At 41.5% G+C, this 24,850-nt stretch overlaps 1 pseudogene and 1 gene segment (V, D, J or C); both read right to left on the reverse strand.

Annotated features, from left to right (window-relative positions):
* Positions 1-18,667: 18,667 nt before the first annotated feature.
* Positions 18,668-19,189, reverse strand: LOC132495783 (T cell receptor beta constant 1-like). The segment is given in 1 exon segment: positions 18,668-19,189. A coding segment is annotated over 1 exon segment (522 nt).
* Positions 19,190-24,271: 5,082 nt separating this feature from the next.
* On the reverse strand, positions 24,272-24,624 carry LOC132495784 (cAMP-regulated phosphoprotein 19-like; annotated as a pseudogene).
* Positions 24,625-24,850: the final 226 nt, after the last annotated feature.

Consider the following 24,850-nt stretch of genomic DNA (forward strand, 5'->3'; position numbering starts at 1 on the left):
TAAATTACAACATCCACCGTATTGACAAGGAAGAAATGTCAAGTCTTCTTTGCCCCTTTGTTCTATTTACCTTTTATCATCTGTCAGTCACCAAGTTCTGTTCACTCTTCTTCTGAAATATCTCTTGAATCTCTCCATTTCTCTCCATCCTACTGCTACGACCTTGGTGCAAATAATACTTTTAGAAAAAGATAAAGTTTGTTTACAATACTGAGTCTGTGGTCTTACGTTCCAAAAAACCCAGGTCAAGAGCCTCCCTGAGTCTACACAGAAAAGAATCCAGCGCAAAGCTGCAGGGTTAGGGCTTGACTGCAGCTTCAGGGAGCAGAAGCTGCCTTGGACTGAGGCTACAACCTTTGCATTGGGTGCCCTGCTAGCCAGAGTATCTTGTACACTCCCAGAGAGCGGAGTAGGGCATGGCTCTTAGGACCAAGACTGAATTCCTGCCAGCACCCAGGGGTGAGTGTTCAGAGCAGTTTATAGTTGATTTAGAGAGCTGTAGAAATGTGACATTTAGAAAATCCCAAGTGTTGCATGGAGTTACATCCATGCTGACGATGGCAGCATGGCTCCTCTGGCAGAACTGTGTGAATTTTTATTTACAATCCACAAAGTTGAGCAGTCACCTCAGGGGTGTGACTGGACGGCTGTGCCTTGCCAGGTTCCTGGGGCTCGACACACATCCTGGGGTTGAAATGCTGCCAAAGTCACTCCTTTGTTTTGACAGTGATGAGGGGAGTTGAAGGCTCTGGGCCTCTTTGCTTTCCTAAAAGTGCAAACAGTGCAGTCCTGTTCTTGGCTCCCATACGGTCAGAGGGGGGTGAACGGAACAGATGTAACAGAATGAAATAAAAACTTTTGAAAAAATAATAAATGACATTTGCACAGTCCTTTAGACTTGTTATACACTGTTTCAGTTGGTGCTCACACTGAGGTGAGAAGGGCAGGTTTGTTATTATCATCCCACTTTGACTGATGAGGAATCCAAAGCTCAGAGAGGCTGAGGCGTGTTCCAGGTCACACAGTTCTCAAGCGGAAGAATAGGGCTGAAACTCACTAAACTCAATGGAAAATCATCTCTGTCCCCTGGGATAGCTTTTCTTCTCAACCCCACTTTATACTTTAGCAAAGTGAGGCAAAGAGATATAAATTTGGCCACAGCACTTGGATTCCAACAAGACTCCTGACTCCAGAATCCGTATGCTTAGTGAATGTTCGGGCTTCATAATGAAGCAATTCTACTGAAAAAGACATTTCAAATGTGCTTTTTATAAATTTTTTTTACGTGTATCTGTAGGCAGAGAAATGGAGAATCCTGTGCACCCAAATCTGTTTGAGACAATCCTGAAGTATTTGAGAAACAGATCCCAGGGCTCCGTGCACTCAATTCTACAGAGATCCATTTGCAGTTATGTCTGGCAGCATATGTCTTATGACCCCAAAGAAACAAAACTGGAGTTGTGGGGAAGAAGTGGTGGGAAATACCTGAGTATAAAAGTCATATCAAAGATGCAAAACTGGGCTTCCCTGGTGGCGCAGTGGTTGAGAGTCCGCCTGCCGATGCAGGGGACATGGGTTCATGCCCCGGTCCAGGAGGATCCCACATGCCGCGGAGCGGCTGGGCCCGTGAGCCATGGCTGCTGAGCCTGTGCGTCCGGAGCCTGTGCTCCACAACGGGAGAGGCCGCAACAGTGAGAGGCCCACGTACTGCAAAAAAAAAAAAAAAAAAAAAAAAGATGCAAAACTTAATAAAACATTACTTTTACCTTTCATATTTCTCCCCCAAATCTCATTATGCTCATTATGTAAAAGACAGAAAACATGAAAACAGAAGGAAATGTAATTCACCTGAAATCCTAAAACCCAGAGAAAACCACTGCTAATTTGGTACATGTCCTTCCATACCTCTCTTTTATGCATGTGTAAAGGCTACAGGCATTGTTAAAGCTCTTGACACATATTGGCAAGTCTCCTTCCGTAAAGGCTGTAGCGTTTGACTTCAACCTGAAATAAATGAGAGGGCCCTCACTGCTGTTTCCTCACCAGTGCCAATGGATAGTATCATACAACGTTGTCAGTTTGGTAGGCAAACAATATCTCTGCTTAATCAACATTTCTTGCCACACTTGTTAAGATTTTTGGAAGGAAGGAAAATAAGAGTTCTGGGCTATGAACCTTTTATTCTTGACCAGATTAGCTCCCTGCCCCATCCCATTCTCTGCCCTTTCAGCTGCTGGAGTCCTGTGACTGAGACATTCCCTCTCAGCTTCTGGAGGCCAGTCTTGTCCTTGACCAAGGAATCTGAAAGACTCTGTGTTTTTCACCCACGGCTGCACGTTAGAACCACTGGGGAGCTTTAAAACATCCCCTCTCCTCTGGCCATACCCTGGACCAATTAAATTAGAATCTCAGGGGGTGCTGGGAAGACCTCAGCCTTTTTAAAACTTCCCAAGTCATCTAAAGAAAGCTCGATCAGCTCAAGGGCTATGCCAGTAAGTTGGCCTTTCTGTTAAGTATCTTGTTTGTGGAACGTGAACTTCTCTGGCTTCTTCTGGAGATTAAGTCTCATGTTGATTCCCTGTGGAAGTGAGCCTAGAGTCCTGGGCTGTGTTTCTTGAATACTGCAGAATTCTCTCAAACAAACAGATTTGGGCACACAGGATTCCCTATTTCTTTGCCTGTATACACACACACACACACACACAACACACACAAAGCCAACCCAGAAAAGTCAATACACTTACCTCAAGTACAGTTAAAGCCATTTCCTTTCTATGTGAACTTAGGTAAGTACACCCCAATCTGGGGATAACAATACTTTGTAGGGTTGTTGAAATGATTAAATGAGAAAATATATGCCAAATGCTTTCCCCAGCACCTGGGTTACTCACCCAACTCCTGGCCGTGGTTTCCTGAGGAGGATTTCACTCCTCCAGGAGCAGCCCTCCCTGTCTCTGGGGTGTTGCCATGGTGATCAGGTCTGGTGTGAAGAGTGCCCAGGCCAGTCTGGAGGCATCCGCCTGCACCCACTTCCACTATGACGTCTGCATTACCTTACTGGTGTTCATAAACCTTCGTGGATCTAGGCCTGGGCAGTCTCTCCTCTGGATAGCACTGGCTACATACTGATGATGTTTTATATTAGAATTCTTTCTACAGATAACAAGTAGATGTAACACCCCTCTTTTTGTCAGCATATTCTTTCTTCACAAAGCACAATGCAATTACTGAGTTTCAGTTTCTTTGTCCAGTTACCACCCAGTCATGTTTCCCTTGGGTCACCTTGATGGATGTTGTGTTGGGTGTTTGGACAATCCCTAAGCTTATATCAATAGTTGGTTGATGTGATCACTTAAACATCCCACCCTCCCCAGTCATAGTATTCAAACCAGAAGTAAAGAATGCTGGCAGGTACCACTGCCTGGGTTAGGATTATGGCTTCACTACCCTGGGAAAGTGAATTCCCTTCTTTGAGTCCTCAGTTACTTAATACAGAATGATCATAATAGTATTTCTCCTATTGGCTTTTTTTGTAATGCTCAAGTGAGATAAATCTTACCATTTACCTCAGTTATCACAATGAGGAAATGCTTAGGAAAAGCCGAGCAAAAATTTTGCATATTTCAGACAGATAGGATAGTTGCTCCTGCTAACATGATAAAGTCCAGGAAAAAAATTATAAATACATGTCTAGTTGCGCTGACAAGGTATGTATTGGATGATGCACCTTTGTCTGAGAAGAAAGATGGCGTACTGGGGAGAACAAGGGACAGAGATTCTTAGAAACCGAGTGTCGACATATCTGCTAGGAAAAGCCATTCAACTTAGAGAAGGATTTGTCAGGATGCTTGGGAAATGAGATAAGAATAAATCCAATCAAGCAGGTGATGAGATACATTAGTGTGATAGTTGGCAGAGATATTTCTTTCTTTGCTGCTGCCATACTCTATGACAGTAATGATGGAACTGTAAAGCAGTGGAGAATCAGCAGGCAAAGGGAACTTGAATCAAAAAGAAATTATGAACCAGTAGAAAAGTTTTTCAAAGAATTTCGCTCTACCCAAGTTAAGTGTTCTGAGAAGAACTGATTTCCAAGAAGGCTAAAGAAGAAAGCACTTTTCCACACGGAAAAATACTATAAGGGGGTTCCTTGTAGAACTCTAAGGAAACCTTGTTATGGAGAAGCCACTTTCAAAGTTGGCAAATGGAGCACATCTCTGTGTGTGTGTGTGTGTGTGTGTGTGTGTGTGAATATGCATAGCACAAAATGACCTTTAAGATAATCTTCAAGGATCCTTCAAATAGGGCCTCTTCAGTATATTCAAAGGTTCATTTTCCTCTTGTCTAAGGAGGAAAATTTACTCTTATCTCATTTGGCCAATAATGTGGAATCCAGAAGCTGAAAAATAAAGTTTAGAAATGATGACAAATAGAAGAATTTTTTAATTAAAAAAATTAATTTTATCAAAGTATAGTTGTAGAAAATTGAAGACTGATCAAAACCAAGAATAGGACTTCCGGGTAAGATGGCGGAAGAGTAAGACGCGGAGATCACCTTCCTCCCCACAGATACACCAAAAATACAGCTACACGTGGAACAACTCCTACAGAACACCTACTGAACGCTGGCAGAAGACCCCAGACCTCCCAAAAGGCAAGAAACTCCCCACATACCTGGGTAGGGCAAAGCAGAGAGATTCCCGCACAGAGGAGCGGTGCCGAGCGGCACTCACAAGCCTGAGAGGCTTGTCTGCTCCCCCGCCGGGGCGGGCAGCGCTGGAGCTGAGGCTCGGGCTTCGGTCAGAGCGCAGGGAGAGGACTGGGGCTGGCGGCGAGAACTCAGCCTGAAGGGGGCTAATGTGCCACAGCTAGCCGGGAGGGAGTCCGGGAAAACTCTGGAGCTGCTGAAGAGGCAGGAGACTTTTTCTTCCCTCTTGGTTTCCTGGTGCGCGAGGAGAGGGGATTAAGAGCGCCGCGTAAAGGAGCTCCAGAGACGGGCGCGAGTCGCGGCTGAAAGCGCGGAGCCCAGAGACGGGCGTGGGACGCTGGGGCTGCTGCTGCCGCCGCCAAGAAGCCTGTGTGCGAGCGCAGGTCACTGTCCACACCGCCCTTCCGGGAGCCTGTGCAGCCTGCCACTGCCGGGGTCCCGGGATCCAGGGGCGGCTTCCCTGGGAGAACGCACGGCGCGCCTCGGGCTGGTGCAACGTCACGCCGACCTCTGCCGCTGCAGGCTCGCCCCGCACTCCGTGCCCCTCCCTCCCGCCCGGCCTGAGTGAGCCAGAGTCCCCTAAGAGGCTGCTCCTTTAACCCTGTCCTGTCTGAGCGAAGAACAGACGCCCTCCGGCGACCTACACGCAGAGGCGGGGCCAAATCCAAAGCTGAGACCCAGGAGCTGTGAGAACAAAGAAGAGAAAGGGAAACCTCTCCCAGCAGCCTCAGAAGCAGCGGATTAAAGCTCCACAATCAACTTCATGTACCCTGCATCTGTGGAATACATGAATAGACAACAAATCATCCCAAATTGAGGAGCCAGGAGTCAGTGCTGTGCCTCTGAGGTGGGAGAGCGAACTTCAGGACACTGGTCCACAAGAGACCTCCCAGCTCCACATAATATCAAACGGCGAAAATCTTCCAGAGATCTCCATCTCAACACCAGCACCCAGCTTCACTCAACGACCAGCAAGCTACAGTGCTGGACACCCTATGCCAAACAACTAGCAAGACAGGAACACAACGCCACCCATTAGCAGAGAGGCTGCCTCAAATCATAAAAAGTCCGCAAACACCCCAAAACACACCACCAGACGTGGACCTGCCCACCAGAAAGACAAGATCCAGCCTCATCCACCAGAACACAGGCAGTAGTCCCCTCCACCAAGAAGCCTACACAACCCACTAAACCAACCTTAGCCACTGGGGACAGACACCAAAAACAACGGGAACTACGAACCTGCAGCCTGCAAAAAGGAGACCCCAAACACAGTAACATAAGCAAAATGAGAAGACAGAAAAACACACAGCAGGAGAAGGAGCAAGATAAAAACCCACCAGACCTAACAAATGAAGAGGTAATAGGCAGTCTATCTGAAAAAGAATTCAGAATAATGATGGTAAAGATGATCCAAAATCTTGGAAATAGAATAGACAAAATGCAAGAAACAGTTAACAAGGACCTAGAAGAACTAAAGACGAATCAAGCATCGATTAAAAACACAATAAATGAAATAAAAAATACTCTAGATGGGATCAATAGCAGAATAACTGAGGCAGAAGAACGGATAAGTGAGGTGGAAGATAAAATAGTGGAAATAACTGCTGCAGAGCAAAATAAAGAAAAAAGAATGAAAAGAACAGAGGACAGTCTCAGAGACCTCTGGGACAACATTAAACGCACCAACATTCGAATTATAGGGGTTCCAGAAGAAGAAGAGAAAAAGAAAGGGACTGAGAAAATATTTGAAGAGATTATAGTTGAAAACTTCCCTAATATGGGAAAGGAAATAGTTAATCAAGTCCAGGAGGCACAGAGAGTCCCATACAGAATAAATCCAAGGAGAAATACGCCAAGACACATATTAATCAAACTGTCAAAAATTAAACACAAAGAAATCATATTGAAAGCAGCAAGGCAAAAACAACAAATAACACACAAGGGAATCCCCATCAGGATCACAGCTGATCTCTCAGCAGAAACTCTACAAGCCAGAAGGGAGTGGCAGGACATACTTAAAGTGATGAAGGAGAAAAACCTGCAACCAAGATTACTCTACCCAGCAAGGATCTCATTCAGATTTGATGGAGAAATTAAAACCTTTACAGACAAGCAAAAGCTGAGAGAGTTCAGCACCACCAAACCAGCTTTACAACAATTGCTAAAGGAACTTCTCTAGGCAAGAAACACAACAGAAGGAAAAGAACTACAATAACGAACCCAAAACAATTAAGAAAATGGGAATAGGAACATACATATCAATAATTACCTTAAATGTAAATGGACTAAATGCTCCCACCAAAAGACACAGACTGGCTGAATGGATACAAAAACAAGACCCATATATATGCTGTCTACAAGAGACCCACTTCAGACCTAGAGACACATACAGACTGAAAGTAAGGGGATGGAAAAAGATATTCCATGCAAATGGAAACCAAAAGAAAGCTGGAGTAGCAATTCTCATATCAGACAAAATAGACTTTAAAATAAAGACTACTAGAAGAGACAAAGAAGGACACTACATAATGATCAAGGGATCAATCCAAGAAGAAGATATAACAATTGTAAATATTTATGCACCAAACATAGGAGCACCTCAATACATAAGGGAAATATTAACAGCCATAAAAGGAGAAATCGACAGTAACACAATCATAGTAGGGGACTTTAACACCCCACTTTCACCAATGGACAGGTCATCCAAAATGAAAATAAATAAGGAAACACAAGCTTTCAATGATACATTAAACAAGATGGACTTAATTGATATTTATAGGACATTCCATCCAAAAACAACAGAATACACATTTTTCTCAAGTGCTCATGGAACATTCTCCAGGATAGATCATATCTTGGGTCACAAATCAAGCCTTGGTAAATTTAAGAAAATTGAAATTGTATCAAGTATCTTTTCTGACCACAATGCTATGAGACTAGATATCAATTACAGGAAAAGAGCTGTAAAACATACAAACACATGGAGGCTAAACAATACACTACTTAATAACGAAGTGATCACTGAAGAAATCAAAGAGGAAATTAAAAAATACCTAGAAACAAATGACAATGGAGACACGATGACCCAAAACCTATGGGATGCAGCAAAAGCAGTTCTAAGAGGGAAGTTTATGGCAATACAATCCCACCTTAAGAAACAGGAAATATCTCGAATAAACAACCTAACCTTGCACCTAAAGCAATTAGAGAAAGAAGAACAAAAACATCCCAAAGTTAGCAGAAGGAAAGAAATCATAAAAATCAGATCAGAAATAAATGAAAAAGAAATGAAGGAAACGATAGCAAAGATCAATAAAACTAAAAGCTGGTTCTTTGAGAAGATAAACAAAATTGATAAAGCATTAGCCAGACTCATCAAGAAAAAAAGGGAGAAGACTCAAATCAATAGAATTAGAAATGAAAAAGGAGAGGTAACAACTGACACTGCAGAAATACAAAAGATCATGAGAGATTACTATAAGCAACTCTATGCCAATAAAATGGACAACCTGGAAGAAATGGACAAATTCTTAGAAATGCACAACCTGCCAAGACTGAATCAGGAAGAAATAGAAAATATGAACAGACCAATCACAAGCACTGAAATTGAAACTGTGATTAAAAATCTTCCAACAAACAAAAGCCCAGGACCAGATGGCTTCACAGGCGAATTCTATCAAGCATTTAGAGAAGAGCTAACACCTATCTTTCTCAAACTCTTCTAAATATATAGCAGAGGGAGGAACACTCCCAAACTCATTCTACGAGGCCGCCATCACCTTGATACCAAAACCAGACAAGGATGTCACAAAGAAAGAAAACTACAGGCCAATATCACTGATGAACATAGATGCAAAAATCCTCAACAAAATACTAGCAAACAGAATCCAACAGCACATTAAAAGGATCATACACCATGATCAAGTGGGGTTTATTCCAGGAATGCAAGGATTCTTCAATATACGCAAATCAATCAATGTGATACACCATATTAACAAACTGAAGGAGAAAAACCATATGATCATCTCAATAGATGCAGAGAAAGCTTTTGACAAAATTCAACACCCATTTATGATAAAAACCCTGCAGAAAGTAGGCATTGAGGGAACTTTCCTCAACATAATAAAGGCCATATATGACAAACCCACAGCCAGCATCGTCCTCAATGGTGAAAAACTGAAACCATTTCCTCTAAGATCAGGAACAAGACAAGGTTGCCCACTCTCACCACTCTTATTCAACATAGTTTTGGAAGTTTTAGCCACAGCAATCAGAGAAGAAAAGGAAATAAAAGGAATCCAAATGGGAAAAGAAGAAGTAAAGCTGTCACTGTTTGCAGATGACATGATACTATACAAAGAGAATCCTAAAGATGCTACCAGAAAACTACTAGAGCTAATCAATGAATTTGGTAAAGTTGCAGGATACAAAATTAATGCACAGAAATCTCTGGCATTCCTATATACTAATGATGAAAAATCTGAAAGTGAAATCAAGGAAACACTCCCATTTACCACTGCAACAAAAAGAATAAAATATCTAGGAATAAACCTACCTAAGGAGACAAAAGATCTGTATGCAGAAAATTATAAGACACTGATGAAAGAAATTAAAGATGATACAAATAGATGGAGAGATGTACCATGTTCTTGGATTGGAAGAATCAACATTGTGAAAATGACTCTACTACCCAAAGCAATCTACAGATTCAATGCAATCCCTATCAAACTACCAATGGCATTTTTCACAGAACTAGAAAAAAAAATTTCACAATTTGTGTGGAAACACAAAAGACCCCGAATAGCCAAAGCAATCTTGAGAACGAAAAACGGAGCTGGAGGAATCAGGCTCCCTGACTTCAGACTATACTACAAAGCTACAGTAATCAAGACAGTATGGTACTGGCACAAAAACAGAAAGATAGATCAATGGAACAGGATAGAAAGCCCAGAGATAAACCCACGGACATATGGTCACCTTATCTCTGATAAAGGAGGCAGGAATGTACAGTGGAGAAAGGACAGTCTCTTCAATAAGTGGTGCTGGGAAAACTGGACAGGGACATGTAAAAGTATGAGATTAGATCACTCCCTAACACCATACACAAAAATTAGCTCAAAATGGATTAAAGACCTAAATGTAAGGCCAGACACTATCAAACTCCTAGAGGAAAACATAGGCAGAACACTCTATGACATAAATCACAGCAAGATCCTTTTTGACCCACCTCCTAGAGAAATGGAAATAAAGACAAAAATAAACACATGGGACCTAATGAAACTTCAAAACTTTTGCACAGCAAAGGAAACCATAAACAAGACGAAAAGACAACCCTCAGAATGGGAGAAAATATTTGCAAATGAAGCAGCTGACAAAGGATTAATCTCCAAAATTTATAAGCAGCTCATGCAGCTCAATAGAAAAAAACCAAACAACCCAATCCAAAAATGGGCAGAAGACCTAAATAGACATTTCTCCACAGAAGATATACAGACAGCCAACAAACACATGAAAGGATGCTCAACATCTTTACTCATTAGAGAAATGCAAATCAAAACTACAATGAGATATCATCTCACACCAGTCAGAATGGCCATCATCAAAAAATCTAGAAACAATAAATGCTGGAGAGGGTGTGGAAAAAAGGGAACACTCTTGCACTGCTGGTGGGAATGTGAATTGGTACAGCCACTATGGAGAACGGTATGGAGGTTCCTTAAAAAACTACAAATAGAACTACCATATGACCCAGCAATCCCACTACTGGGCATATACCCTGAGAAAACCATAATTCAAAAAGAGACATGTACCAAAATGTTCATAACAGCCCTATTTACAATAGCCCGGAGATGGAAACAACCTAAGTGTCCATCATCGGATGAATGGATAAAGAAGATGTGGCACATATATACAATGGAATATTACTCAGCCATAAAAAGAAATGAAATTGAGCTATTTGTAATGAGGTGGATGGACGTAGAGTCTGTCATACAGAGTGAAGTAAGTCAGAAAGAGAAAGACAAATACTGTATGCTGACACATATATATGGAATTTAAGAAAAAAATGTCATCAAGAACATAGGGGTAAGACAGGAATAAAGACACAGACCTACTAGAGCATGGACTTGAGGATATGGGGAGGGGGAAGGGTAAGCTGTGACAAAGTGAAAGAGCGGCATGGACATATATACACTACCAAACGTAAGGTAGATAGCTAGTGGGAAGCAGCCGCATAGCACAGGGAGATCAGCTCGGTGCTTTGTGACCGCCTGGAGGGGTGGGATAGGGAGGGTGGGAGGGAGACGCAAAAGGGAGGGGATATGGGAACATATGTATATGTATAACTGATTAAATTTGTAAAATAAAAAAAATAATAATAAAATCAAAAAAAAAAAAAAAAAAAAAACCAAGAATAATACTATTCAATGCTATAGTGGAAATCCAGGAAAAGTGAGGAGAGAAATTATACAACAAAATGAGGCCAGCTTATGTTTTAATATAATTTAATGTAGAAAACTCTAAGCAGTGGAAATTCTTTAAAGAAGTCACTTGACAAGTGGACTAGGTAGCTCACATAAGAGACCGCCAAGGACTGTCAGTGGCAGGAAGTTGGCCTAGCTGTGAACCTGGTGAATTCTTGTGACTTGTAGCACCAAAAAAATTCATTCTGGGAAGTCAGGGAGCTTTTGTGCAAATTTGATGAAGCAATACTTTGGGATATTAAATATGATAATGACTCTGGTGAGCTGTGTGTGCCTCATTCAGGCTGGTATAGGACAAACCCCCATCCCCACCCACCACTCACCCCCATCCCCACTCCAGCACTGTAGCAGAGGCCATGAGAACTTACATCTGACTGGTGGCTATTTTCTGGTTGATAAATAGAGACAAGTTTGAGTCACATGGCACCTCATCACTTGTGGCTTTGTTTTACAAGATAAAGTTTTGTAAGAAATGTGTAGTGTTTCAGAAGTGACTTTAGGGTCTGAAGTGAAGGACCCCTTCTGGAGGCAGGGTCTGGATGGACTTGTGTGCAACAGGTCTCCAAGAGATTCCTTCTTCAGGACCCCTGGTCATGTGTGTGCTGAGGGCCAGTCCTCACAGCACTGGGCTGCAGCCGCCCACACCCCCAGCTGTTCTTGACTTCCAGGAATGTCAACAGACTCTTCTGAGGGCACTTCACCTTCAAGTTCTCAGAAACAATTAGCTATACATCACTTTTAACCATTGATGAGAAGAGGATTATGGGATACTTCGCCAGCCCCCCAGTAGCCCAAAAGAAGCATTGCCCTGGTCTGTGAAATAGCTGTCACTTTCATAATTGAATTTGAATCCTTCAAGGTCTAGCAGACACCCAGGAACACTTTCCAAGGCTGGCTGGGATTCCTTACTATATTTATGAGCAGGTGTGGCTCTAGAGGTCACTGTGGGAATATCAGCTCTCCTCACAGCTGATATTCAATACTCTTGAAGTTGCTCCTTGGTTTAGGTGCCAGAGCTCAATGCTGTCTGCATAGTACAGAGTGGCCAGATAGAGAGGACTCACTCACTCAGTCTTCCTTGACAACAAAAAAGACTATTCTCTTATTTGCATGTCAATGCAAGGTTCCACTGCGTCAATTGAGGGCTACTGTATTAGTTTTCTAGGGCTGCCGTAATAAAACACCACAAACTGGATGGATTAAACAGCAGAAATTAATTTTCTCACAGTTGTGGAGGCTGGAAGTCCAAGTTCAAGGTATTGACAAATGACAAGGTTTGGTTTCTCCTGACGCCTCTCTCCTTGGCTTCAGGTGGTGGTCTTCTCGTTGCGTCCTCAAATGGCTTTTCCTCTGTGTTCATGGATCCCTGGTGTCTTTTATGTGTCCAAATCTCCTTTTCTTATAAGAACACCAGTCAGATAGGATTCGGGCCCACTCTAATGGCCTCACTTTAATGTAATCACTTCTTTAAAGGCCCTGCCTCTAAATACAGTCACATTCTGACGTAGTGGGATTAGGGCTTCAACATATAAATTTTGGGGCAGCATAATTCAGCTCATCACAGCCACCTTGTCTTCTTTTACTCACAACGTGAGGAGTTAGGCTCATGCTTTGGAGCATAAACAGAACCAGGCCCATCCAAAGTCAGTCTGAGGAGGAAAGAGTTCCCAGATGAGGTTTGGGAGTTTGACTGTTAGGACTGGAGGGGCAAGTGGCAAGAACCAGTTGAAATTGCTCAGTCTTGGGAATATCCTTTCATCTCCATCTTTTAGAGGAAAGACAGTAATCTAAAGTCAAGTGCCAGTTTTTATGTGTCATGAAACTGTTTAATACCTTGCTTTATAGTCTGCCTAGGTCCCAGGTGTAGTTGCACTGCCTGGCATTGCCTGGGGCACCTTCTAACACTGAGCATCTGCCTTTGGCGATTTACACTTTGTTCGCAGCTGATCTGTCTGTCAGCAACTCCCAAAGCCCAGAAAAGCACATACATCTTAATTACAGTGGAGAACACGTGGAAGGGCACATAGGCTGGGGCAGCAGATCCCAGAAGACACATCTTTTGGGAACATATCTGTGTAATCTATTTTGCTGACCTTGAATGCTTCGTCTTTGAAAAAGAAAGCAGAATAATGGTACATTTTTCTTTCTAAATTTATTATCTGGCCCTCATCACCCCCTGCCTCCCATAGTATTTTGTTTGACAACTAAAAGCCAGAGGGTTGCATTAAAGTTATTGCACTTTTTGTTTAATTGCTGGCTGGGGTGTGATTTCAATAAAAGGGGCATGGTGATTGTCCTGGATGCTCATGTGGTGTTGTTCACATTACTCCCAGGGTCTAAGTCTATCTAACAGCAGGGGAAAGTGATACTTAATTGGATTTTTTGCAGTCTTAGAGGCAACAACTGCTCCTTTCTTGAGAAGCTGTATATTGAGTTCAGAGTTGAACCAGCTCAACTCCAGCATTGCATTTGCCTATTAACTTCACAGGCAGTTAAATAGAGGAATATAAAACCCTGTGACTAACTGTGCTCAAAGCAGCCGAAAAACAGATAAGGCAATCTCAGAATCCTTTATTTCAGCACATTGTGGATGCTAAATACGTTTTCAATAATAAATAATAATGAAGTATTTCCCTTTGTCCATAGCCTCTCACTGTGCCCTACTCCCTGTGAAAAAGCTCATATTTTTTAATGGGAAAGAATATTGAGAAGGCAATTTTGGGAGGCCTTTGTAGAAGGAATTGTCAGAGGGTACTTGAGAGGATAGGCCCCAGAAGAGGCAAAGAAGAGAGAGTAGGAACATTCCTGACCTCAGTAATGGCAGCCGTGGGCCAAGAATGTCTGTAGGCCAGTGGTTCTCAGCCCTGACTGACCATGAGAATTACCTGAGAGGCTTTTAAATAACACTGATGTCAGGGCCCTACTCCAGACTAAATCAGAATCTCTTGGGAACTGAACATTTGTATTTGTTTAAAGCTCCCCAGCTGGTCTTCATATGCAGCCCAAGTTTGTGAGCTTTTGCTGTAGAGAGATAACAATGGCTAGTCGAGGGTTTGGGCATCTGCTAGGAGTCTAGGTCTTTGAAACCATGAATGTTGGGGTACTTGCCAAAGTGAGCACCTGGGAACCTTTGGAACCCAATTGTGTGGGTTCCCAGAGCATTATTGTCAATTTGGAACTTCATGCCCTGAAGTGCAGCTCATGCCTTACCTCCTAAATTCCTCGAGCTGCACGTCTTATTTTTTTTTAACTGAATCAGTATTGACAAAAAAAGAATTATAAATGTGATGCTCTGTGAGCATTTGTGTCATTGACGGAGTTGCATGAAGGTGGATACTTACCCCTGAACCCCAATTTTCTCATCTATAAAATGTAAATAATAATACATCTAAGTAAACTTCTTTATTTATTTATTTTTTTTTGCTGTACGCGGGCCTCTCACTGCTGTGGCCTCTCCCACTGTGGAGCACAGGCTCCAGACGCGCAGGCCCAGTGGCCATGGCCCACGGGCCCAGCCGCTCTGCGGCATGTGGGATCCTCCCAGACCGGGGCATGAACCCGTGTCCCCTGCCTCGGCAGGCGGACTCTCAACCACTGCGCCACCAGGGAAGCCCTAAGTAAACTTCATGAAGCAGGTTGTGACTGATGCCCCCTTCCCCACCCCCATGCCACTGACATTTTCCTCAATGGGTTACTGTAGGTATCAACTGATACATGAACTACTGGTCATTTGGAGGCTTTTGTTTGGAGGTCATTTTTCTAGGTGGTTCTAGCTATAATCTTTACATTGAAGAGCCCATCTACCACTCCTGGAGATCCTGAGATCACGCTGGAATTGTCCAGGATGTGTAAACTAAAAATCTATCCCAGCCATCATAGACCTGAGAAAGTCAGAGTTGAGAGGTAAATTGAATGGTGATTTTGGAAATAGAATAATATGGTAATAGTAGAGGATTTATCAGGGTACTCTGTTAAGGACACCAATATATACCCCTTTGGAATAATACAACTTGGAACTGGTGAATATAATTCATCCACTGGAGGCATGAGCAGCACAGTTATCTAAATATGGATTCAATTGTCTAGCAAGACTGAAAGAATGGGGCACAGAGGACCTGTTGGTTTTGGTAGAGAAACAGGGGTGAACAAAAGGATATTGAGGAAGTGCCTGGCATCTAGCCTTGCTTAAAAAATGGTGTTGGATGAATGAAGAACTATGTGTAGGTTCCAAGTAATTAAGTTACTCTTTTTCATGAATTTGAGGTCAAATAAGAGCACTTAAAAATACACAATAGGATGTTCACAGATAACCTGGAAAAAAAATGTTTGCAGCATATGTTACATCATAGTTGTTGCTCATTAAATCACATTGATTGGGTGTGATCCAAGATAGGTATCTTCATACTATGTGGAGAGGTGGAGCCACTTGAAATGTTTTTATGGGTCTTCTTTTCTGCCTTTGTGACCTCCCTACTCCCTCCCTTCTTCCTCTCCTGTCTCCTTTAGGTATTATAGCTGCTAAATAAACCAGGAAACCAAAGCATCCCCCCCGCACCAAATTGGTATCTACAACTGTGTATTAAGGATCTTATTGCTGAGAGCTGAGTGAAGTCCCTCTCTCAGACAGTCTTCTGAGATGAACGGGACATGCAGGAAAGGTGCGGCCTCCAAGGGTCTTCCATTAACAATTAACTTCTTGTTAACTCCAGATTTCTTATTTTTTTTTTTTTCCTTTTTGCGGTATGCGGGCCTCTCACTGTTGTGGCCTCTCCCATTGCGGAGCACAGGCTCTGGATGCGCAGGCCCAGCGGCCATGGCTCACGGGCCCAGCCGCTCCGTGGCATATGGGATCCTCCCAGACCGGGGCACGAACCCGCATCCCCTGCATCGGCAGGCGGACTCTTAACCACTGCGCCACCAGGGAGGCCCCAGATTTCTTATTTTAAATGAATTAGGTGCTTGGAAATAGAGTCACAAGACTGGCCAATTTTCTCCTAGAAGAGTGGTAGCAAAGGAAAGCTGGAATGCATTAATCATAAATGAGTCAATTAATTACAGTTCTCCTTCCCCCTTGGGGTCAGTGCTGGCAACAGTAGGCCCCGAGTTATTTAGGGAATTAGACACCGAAGGTGCCCTTTATAGAGCCAATTATGTGGAAATAAATTACTCTTTCAGATGACAATGTGCTGTTCTTTTGGAACACGTAGGGAGGGTAGTCTTTTTGTCTCTGAACAGTCTGCATGTAGTTTTCATGATAATTAAAGCCCTTAAATTATTTGTGGAAAAACAAAGCTTTCTTCTGGCTCCAGTTCTTTGGATATAAGGATACTTCAGGCTTAGAAAACGTAGGGGTGGTTTTGCTGCGTGATGTGTTGACATTTGAGAGGTTTCAAGGAGGTGTGACGGAAACTCCCAGTAGCTCCAGGAGAGGCCTGAAAGGCAGGCAAATGGTATAAATCACTCCCAGAGCTTTTACTCACCCCATGAGAATAGCAGGATAGAAAGTCTAACAAACAGGTTTCAGAATTCACACTGCTCTGCCATAAATGCTCCTGGCATGAAATGGCCACTGCTATGCAGGGAAATAAACAGTTATGTGAGCTGGTGGCAGCTAGTCCTTGAGGAGGGCCAAGGGAGGAAGCAGAGTTGGAGAGAGCATGACTCTCTGCCCTCCATCGCAGCCCAACCCCTTCCTCTCTGGTCCTCAGTGTCCCCCATCCTCAGCCCCACCTGAGACCTAATTAACGTGGGGAGAAGGGTATGGGTCAGGATGCTCATTGCAGCATGGTTATAATAGTGAAGAACTGGAAATCTCCAACATCCCTCTGAAAGGTTTGGTTAAAGGACCACAAGGAGCCTCTCAGCAATGAATATCTACAGCAGCTAGAAAGGAATCAGATGGAGCTCTGGTTGCTGACTTGGAGAAACTTCTAGGCATGTTAAAGGAAAAAAGAAACTTGTAGAATAAGGCATATGGGCTAATGCATTTCTGTAAAATAGAACTATATATTTCCATGTGTGTGTATAATATATGTCTATATTATATGTAGATATGGTTGTACCATACTAAATGCCTTTTTGAAGGTCAAAATTGGTTGGACATTGGCAGTTTCACATAGTTTAACTTCAAGTTTCTCAATCATGACACTATTTGGGCCAGATAATTCTTTGTTATGGGGGCTGTCCTGTACATTACTAGATATTTATCAGCATCTACTGACCTTTATTCACTGGATGCTAGTATCAGTTCCCAATTGTGACAGTCAAAAATGTCTCCTGATATTGTCAAATGTCCCCTGGTGGGAAGATCCTTTCCTTGCCTTGAGAACCACTTATTTAACTTAGTATATGTAAATGGAACAATATACACCAAACTGATTTGTTATTAGTTACTTCTGGGGAGGGGACTGAAAATGGGGTGTTGCAGTTTTAGCGTATCAGTGTTGTTTTAAATTATTTTACAACAAGTTTACATTCATGTATTACTCGTGTAATGAAAAAAAATCAGACTGGGCTTATGTTTAAATTACTAAAGAGTGGTAGGAGGGACCCCTTGGGCCTCATAGGAAGAGGCAGGAGGGAGCAGGATGTAGTTTTCTGCGCCCTGCTTGCTTCAGGCTTGCTTATAGTCCTGTGCTTTGCACTGGAGTTTTGATAAGGACATTAACTGGCTCTGCCTGAATGCCTTTCTCTCCTTGGGGTAGAGGAGGAGTGTTTGGGACCTGTGTTGCTTTAGAGAGCCAAGAAGGCAGGATGAAGAGCTTCTAAGGCCCTGGGGGAAGAACAGAGGAGTGAGAAAAACTACCAAATGCACAGATGTTCCAAAGTTCCAACAAGCCAGGGCAGGTAGGAGGATGACCGAAACCAGCTGGGTCAGGGATGGGTATCAAAATTGAGGCAGGAGGGGAATATGAGGCCAGAGTGGGGAACATAGGCATAATTACATCAGAAGGAAACTGTGTGTGTGTGTGTGTGTGTGTGTGTGTGTGTCTGTGTGTGTGTGTCTGTGTGTTAGTGCATAAGTGGTCACCTAGAACCAATGTTTGCTATTTGGAACAGTAGGTCTTAAACCTGGCCCCACATCAGAATCACTTAGGAAAAGTTAAGAGAAATAGATTTCTAGGCCTCACTTCTGACTGACTCAGAACCACTGAATAAGGGGCTAAGAAGTCTGTAATTTTCAATAGGGACTGCATTTTGGAAGACACTGCTCTGGGATTGGTTTGTGGACCGGATGATCCAATTAAAAAGGCTAGGGGAAAGTAATACACAGATCATGGTATTTCCCAGCAGGCTCCATGTTCTTTTTTCTCAGTTCCCCCAGATGGTTCCAAAACACAGGATTGGGGTGATAATGATCTGAGTGGAATATTGGGTCATGTCTTTATTTTATTTATTTATTTATTTCCTGGGACACAATCAATCCCATCCACTTTTATTGATTTAGTCTATTTCAAATTCAGTGGTGAGGAGCTCAGTCTGCAGGGAAGCTGAGAGAAGGACAGATATCTGTGTAAGAAGGAGATAAGAGGTGGAGAGAGAGAAACTCTTGAGGAATATAGACGGGAAACACGTTTAGGGGAATCCAAGGTGAGGATAAAGAATGACTCAGGATGTACTTTTGGAGATGGTCTCTGGAATCCTTTTCCTTAACCATGGCCATCAGCACCAGGATGCTGGCCAGCACAGCATACAGGGTGGCCTTCCACAGCGGGATCTCGTAGAAGATGGTGGCAGACAGGACCCCTTGCTGATAGGACACTGAGGTGAAGCCACAGTCTGCTCTGCCCCAGGCCTCGGCACTGATGTTCTGGGTGACAGGTTTGGGCCAGTCCTGCTCCCACTCATCCTTGTCCATGAGCCCATGGAACTGGACTTGGCAGCAGAAATGATTGCAGGGGCTGTGCCAGAAGGCGGCAGAGACCCTCAGCCAGCTGCTCAGACAGCAGTTGGAGTCGTTCCAGCTGGGGTCCTCCTTGTAGGGCTGAGGGTCCATGCTGGGTTGTGTCTTTAGTCAATTTAGGCTGTTATAACAAAAATACCATAGTCTAGGTGGCTTAAAGAACAAACATTTACTTCTCACAGTTCTGGAGGCTGGGAAGTCTAAGATCAATGTGCTGGCTGTCTGGTGAGGGTCTGCTTCCTGGTTCATAGAAGGCTGTGACCTCAAATGGCAGAAGGGGAAAGGGAGCTCTCTGGGGCCTCTTTTTTTTTTTTTTTTTTTTTTTTTTTTGCTTTATAACAAATTTAATCAGTTATACATATACATATGTTCCCATATCCCCTCCCTTTTGCGTCTCCCTCCCACCTGGGGCCTCTTTTATAAGGGCACTAATCCCATTCATGAGGGTGCCACCCTCATGACCTAATCACCTCCCAAAGCCCCCACCTCCAAATACCATCACACTGGGAGTTAGGTTTGCAACATATGAATCTGGGGAGACACAAACATTCAGTCCAAAAGAGATTAGTTGTGAGGTGAGGAGAATCTTCATAAATTTCATTTTTTAAAGTTTGGAAAGGGGCCAAATTTATACTATGAAGTCAAAATAAGCCACTCTTCTTGTTACAAATTGGTGTTTCTTGATATTGGAGGAAGGAAGAAGCACATCTTGACTCATATGACAGCTATTATTGAGTACCTCTGACTGTGGACTAAGGTATGAGAATTGAAGATGAATGAGATAGTCTCCATCCAAAAGGGAACTGGAGATTCTCTGAGGAGACAGGTGTGCAAACACATCCTTGTATATAGGGCAGGATCATATTAGGTTTGGGAAGGAGATAGAAGCAATGTCTGTAGACCCAACAGGAAGGGCAGTGAGCTCCCTGGGTGAAGCTTCAGGAAGACTAGAGACAGAAGCTCTACATAGTTATATCATTACTACTCACTACCCTGCTCAACTCTGTTTTGTTTCAATTTAGAATGTAGGTGGCCAGAACATTCAGACAAAAACTGCGCTCCTTCTAAGTATTTTTTCAACTTTTTATTATGAAGAATTTCAAACATAGAGAAATTTAAAGAATGGTATAGTGAAAACCCAGAGACCTTGCATGCAGACTCCACAACTGCTAAGTTACATTTTGCCATATTTCTTTTATATATTTTTTGAGTGTACAATTCGAATGTAATTTTTAAGCATTGTAACACTTCATCCCTAAATATTTTTGCATACTTCTAAGAATAACAACTCTTTACAATGATCTTACCTTAGGAAGTTAACAATAATTTTATAATATCATTTAATCTGTAGTTCATATTCAAATTTCTGCTGTTGTTCCAAATTCACGACTATAAAAGAACCTATAGCTTTTTTTTTGAACCAGGTTCTGTGGCTAAAATAAAACACTGTGTTTGGTTGTTATGTCTTATTAATTTTTCTTTGAAGAGTTCAGCCTGATGGCCTTATAGATTCTTAATTTAACTGTTTCCTCATGGAACATTTAACTTGTTATCTAGTCCTGGTTATTTCCTGCAAGCTGGCAGTTAAGTTTAGAGGCTTAACTAATAGATTCAGATTAAAAACATTTGATTAGAATATTTAATACAGAGATGATGTATATATTTTTATTGTATAACATCAGTTCTTCCAAGTTCTTTTTTTAAGTTTTGAGGAAAAATAGGAATATATATTCAGGGCCTGAAACTAAAGAGATATTTTGTGGTATTGGACTCATTTTAGTACAGAAAATTACCAAATGGGAAGCCAGTGTCTATTGTTATACTCTCTCAAGTTTAGAAAGCAAGATGGTGGCTGATGGAATAACACTAGATGGATATTTCATTGTTTTGCTATCTGTTTATCCTCAGACTAACTGCAGAAAATGTAGCTGGATTCGAACTGGGCCACAGAGGGATGGACAGATTTCAAAGTGGGATGGAAACCAACAAAAAATTAGAGTGAACAGGGGGGCCTCTCTTGAGCCCTCCAGTCAGAAAGTAGGAAGAAAGGGCCAGAAAAAATTAGAAAAAATAAGTACCAAGAGCTATCATATAAGACTGATTCTGGGGATTTGATAATTAAAAAAAAATTCTTGTTGGAATATAGTTGATTTAAAATGTTGTGTTACTTTTTTGCTGTACAGCAAAGTAAATCAGTTATACATATACATATATCTACTCTTTTTTAGATTCTTTTCCCATATAGGTCATTACAGAGTATTGAGTAGAGTTCCCTGTGCTGTACAGAGGTCCTTACTAGTTATCTATTTTAAATATAGTAGTGTGTATATGTCAGTCCCAATCTCCCAATTTATTCCTCCCTCCCTTTTCCCCTGGTAACCATAAGATTGTTTTCTACATCTGTAACTCTATTTCCATTTTGTAAATAAGTTCATTTGTACCATTTTTTTAGATTCCACATACAAGGGATATCGTATGATATTTGTCCTTCCCTGTCTGACTTACTTCACTCAGTATGACAATCTCTAGATCCATCCATGTTGCTGCAAATGGCATTATTTCTTTCTTTTTATGGCTGAATAGTATTCCATAATATATATGTGCCACATCTTCTTTATCCATTCCTTTGTCTGTGGGCATTTAGGTTGCTTCCATGTCCTGGCTATTGTAAACAGTGCTGCAATGAACATTGGGGTACATGTATCTTTTTGAATTATGGTTTTCTCTGGGTATACGCCCAGGAGTGGGATTGCTGTATCATATGGTAGCTCTATTTTTAGTTTTTTAAGGAACCTCCAGACTGTTCTCCATAGTGGCTGTGCCAATTTGCATTCCCACCAACAGTGTAGAAGATTTGATAATTAAGGAAACTTTCCTCCACTGTGTTTTTTTTAAATAAAAAAGACAATAAACAGTATTTTATTTGGGGCCCTTTCTCAGTATTTACAGATCCTCAACTTTGAGGTAGGTTAAATATTAGCATTGTGTTTTATAAACTAAAACTCAGGCAGAGATTACATCACTTGTTGCAAACCACAGCAGGAGTCCTACCATGGTCAAGAATAATGTGGTCTCTTTCAGATTAATCATCTCTGATGTGTGAATTTAATGGTGATAGCTTGCAAATATTCATAAAAAAGACTAGATACCGCAGAAATTCTACTCTGGAATATTTGAAAATTCTTAAATTGATCCTATAATTATTATACATACCGTGGAATAACCTACCTGCTCCCATTATAAATCTATTTGTATATAACTGATCCTTATAATAACGAATTAGCACATTACTGATTTTGTTGTTTTCTGCCTTTTGGGGTGGTTTAAGCAGGAAGACAACCAGCAAGTTTTCCTCAGAGTGCTAGACAGCTTTAAGTGCAGATGCTGTGTTCAAGGCACCATCTATGATGATTTGGGGTCATAGGAAAGCACATATACAAATGAAGCCAAGATCCAGAAAAGATGCCTGGATCCAAAAGAGGGGAGGCCCTTTGCAAGTCAAAGATGAAGAAAAAAAAGAAATACTGTCTTCTTAGGCTCTACCGATCCTCATAGTCAGGCTACAGCATCACAACAACGTATGGGAAGAGCTCCTAAAAAAGAGCAGTAAGTTTGTCCCAGTGGTCTGTTAATTAAAGTTCTTGTTAACCAGATAAACCACAAGAAAAATTAAATTTATATTTTATTAAAGTGACATCTATAAAAGCAAAATATCTAAATATTTAATATGAATATGTTCCACCTATCATGTATATTACTCTAATTGTCAAAAACCTAATTCACTTAGCTCAGTATAATCACTTGAAATTCAGCTCATCTTGATACAGGTTCCTGGGCCAGCCTTCTCAAGTATTTGTTTAATTATAAAGTTCCTTTTACTTAAAAATTTGTCAAATATTAATAATAGTGTAAGATTAAGAGTGGTTAATTAACAACTGAGAAATTATAAGGAAAATATCATTAGTGTGTTATAATATTCAGTATTCAGCAGCACAAATTTCAAGAGTAAGGATATAGACTCCTGTGCTTCTGAATAGACTGAACAGCATAGCCCAACATGGTTTGAGTCAAAGAATCAGGAAAAAAAGGAGGGAGGGGCCACAGGAGGCAAAGTATTTTATTCTAGCGTCCCGAAGTAAAAAGTTTCTACATTTAAAAAGTTTATGTAAGTTACATTAATTGTAATTTTCATAAAAATCAAAATGAAATGTTCTGTGTAGGACAAAAGATATGCCTAAACAACATATCATATTTGTACAAGGTGACATGAATGTCATGGATATTAGTAATGAATGAAAAAGCTTAAGTCTATGGCAGACTGAGCAAAGATTTCAGTTTGGTATTCTATAACCACAAGACTGTAAACTACTCTTACTATACAAAAGCTCTAATGACATAGAGAATTTTGTGTAGGAACTCTTGTGCTTCTGGTTGGCACATCATCTACTCTTTGATATGTGAAATTAATACAGACATTTGTGAGAAGTTGTACAAAACTATCGTGTTTACAAAAATGGCACAAAAGTGAATTCAGCAGTTGATGCACATGCACACTTCAGTCACATCTTCAACAGCAAAAGGTATTGAAACACTGTAGAACTGAATAAGAATGCTAGCTTCTATGGCAGCTGTCAAGCATTAGAGTCACCTAAGTTACACCAGAATGGGCAAATATTGCCCAAGTAAAATTCTATTGTTAAAGCTGAAACAGATTTAAGGCCACTCAAGTTCAAGCACAGAGATACAAATCTTTTGGAGCCCCATCTATCTGTGTTTGAAATTTGTGACCTTTCTTTTGACTTGTGGTCTTAAAATTTTGTTTTACAAAATCTGAAAATACAGAAGAAATCAGTACTACAGAGGTTATATTAAATAAGAGTAAAATACAAAGCTATGATTAAGATGAATTAAAGAAAGCCAAAATGTTAAAATTGTAAAACTTACTTGTTGGGACTGTCCTACACTAGAAGTTAGGTATTATATACAGTTATTTTCAAGTAGATTACTTCATGTATCTCTAACATGTTCTTTTCATCAGTATACTGTTAAACTAATCCAATACTGTACACATGTATACTACTTTACAATAGCAGCACACACTACTGCTACCTGCAAAGCTGTCACTCTCAAATGACTTAGTGAATGAAGGGAAATAAAAAGTGGAGAAGGAACGTGTTAAGGAGAAATAATGGGAATTAGAAGATTCATGCAGTTCAGCTCTTTCAACCAGCCAGCCAGCTTGCTAGCAGCAAGAGATAGTTTCCGTTGAGGATGGACCTCTGGAGTGGGAATGTGGTCACAGTGACCTTTGTCTTATCTGGGGCTGCAGTAGGAAGTTGCTTGTTCTTCATTTTTGCTTTAGCCATGTTGTAATCCCCAGAATCAAAATATTTTTGCCCTTTCTGCAATCATTTCCTTAAGAAATCTGAACCTCCAGGCTTTTGTCCCAGAAGATACCTTGCTTTTAATTTTGCTTCTTCAGCTTTCTCTGGACTAGTCACTTTATGTTCCATTTCCTTCTGTTCCTTTGTGCAGGCTGCCTCAGGGACTTCTGTGGATATACTGCTCTCTCTTACCCCGCTTCTCCACTATGGGGTTTGATTAACTTTAGAGATATAGTTCTCGCATGAAGATAAAAGTGGAGGATCAGCCATATTATTCTAGTTTAGGGTTGCAAGGAAAACTGGATTAGAGAAGGTGGTTTGTACTGGAGATGGAAATAAGGCCCTCTACACAACACTCCCCTGGAACTGA

Source organism: Mesoplodon densirostris, chromosome 9 (assembly GCF_025265405.1).
Source record: "Mesoplodon densirostris isolate mMesDen1 chromosome 9, mMesDen1 primary haplotype, whole genome shotgun sequence".
NCBI classification, from domain to species: Eukaryota; Metazoa; Chordata; class Mammalia; order Artiodactyla; family Ziphiidae; genus Mesoplodon; species Mesoplodon densirostris.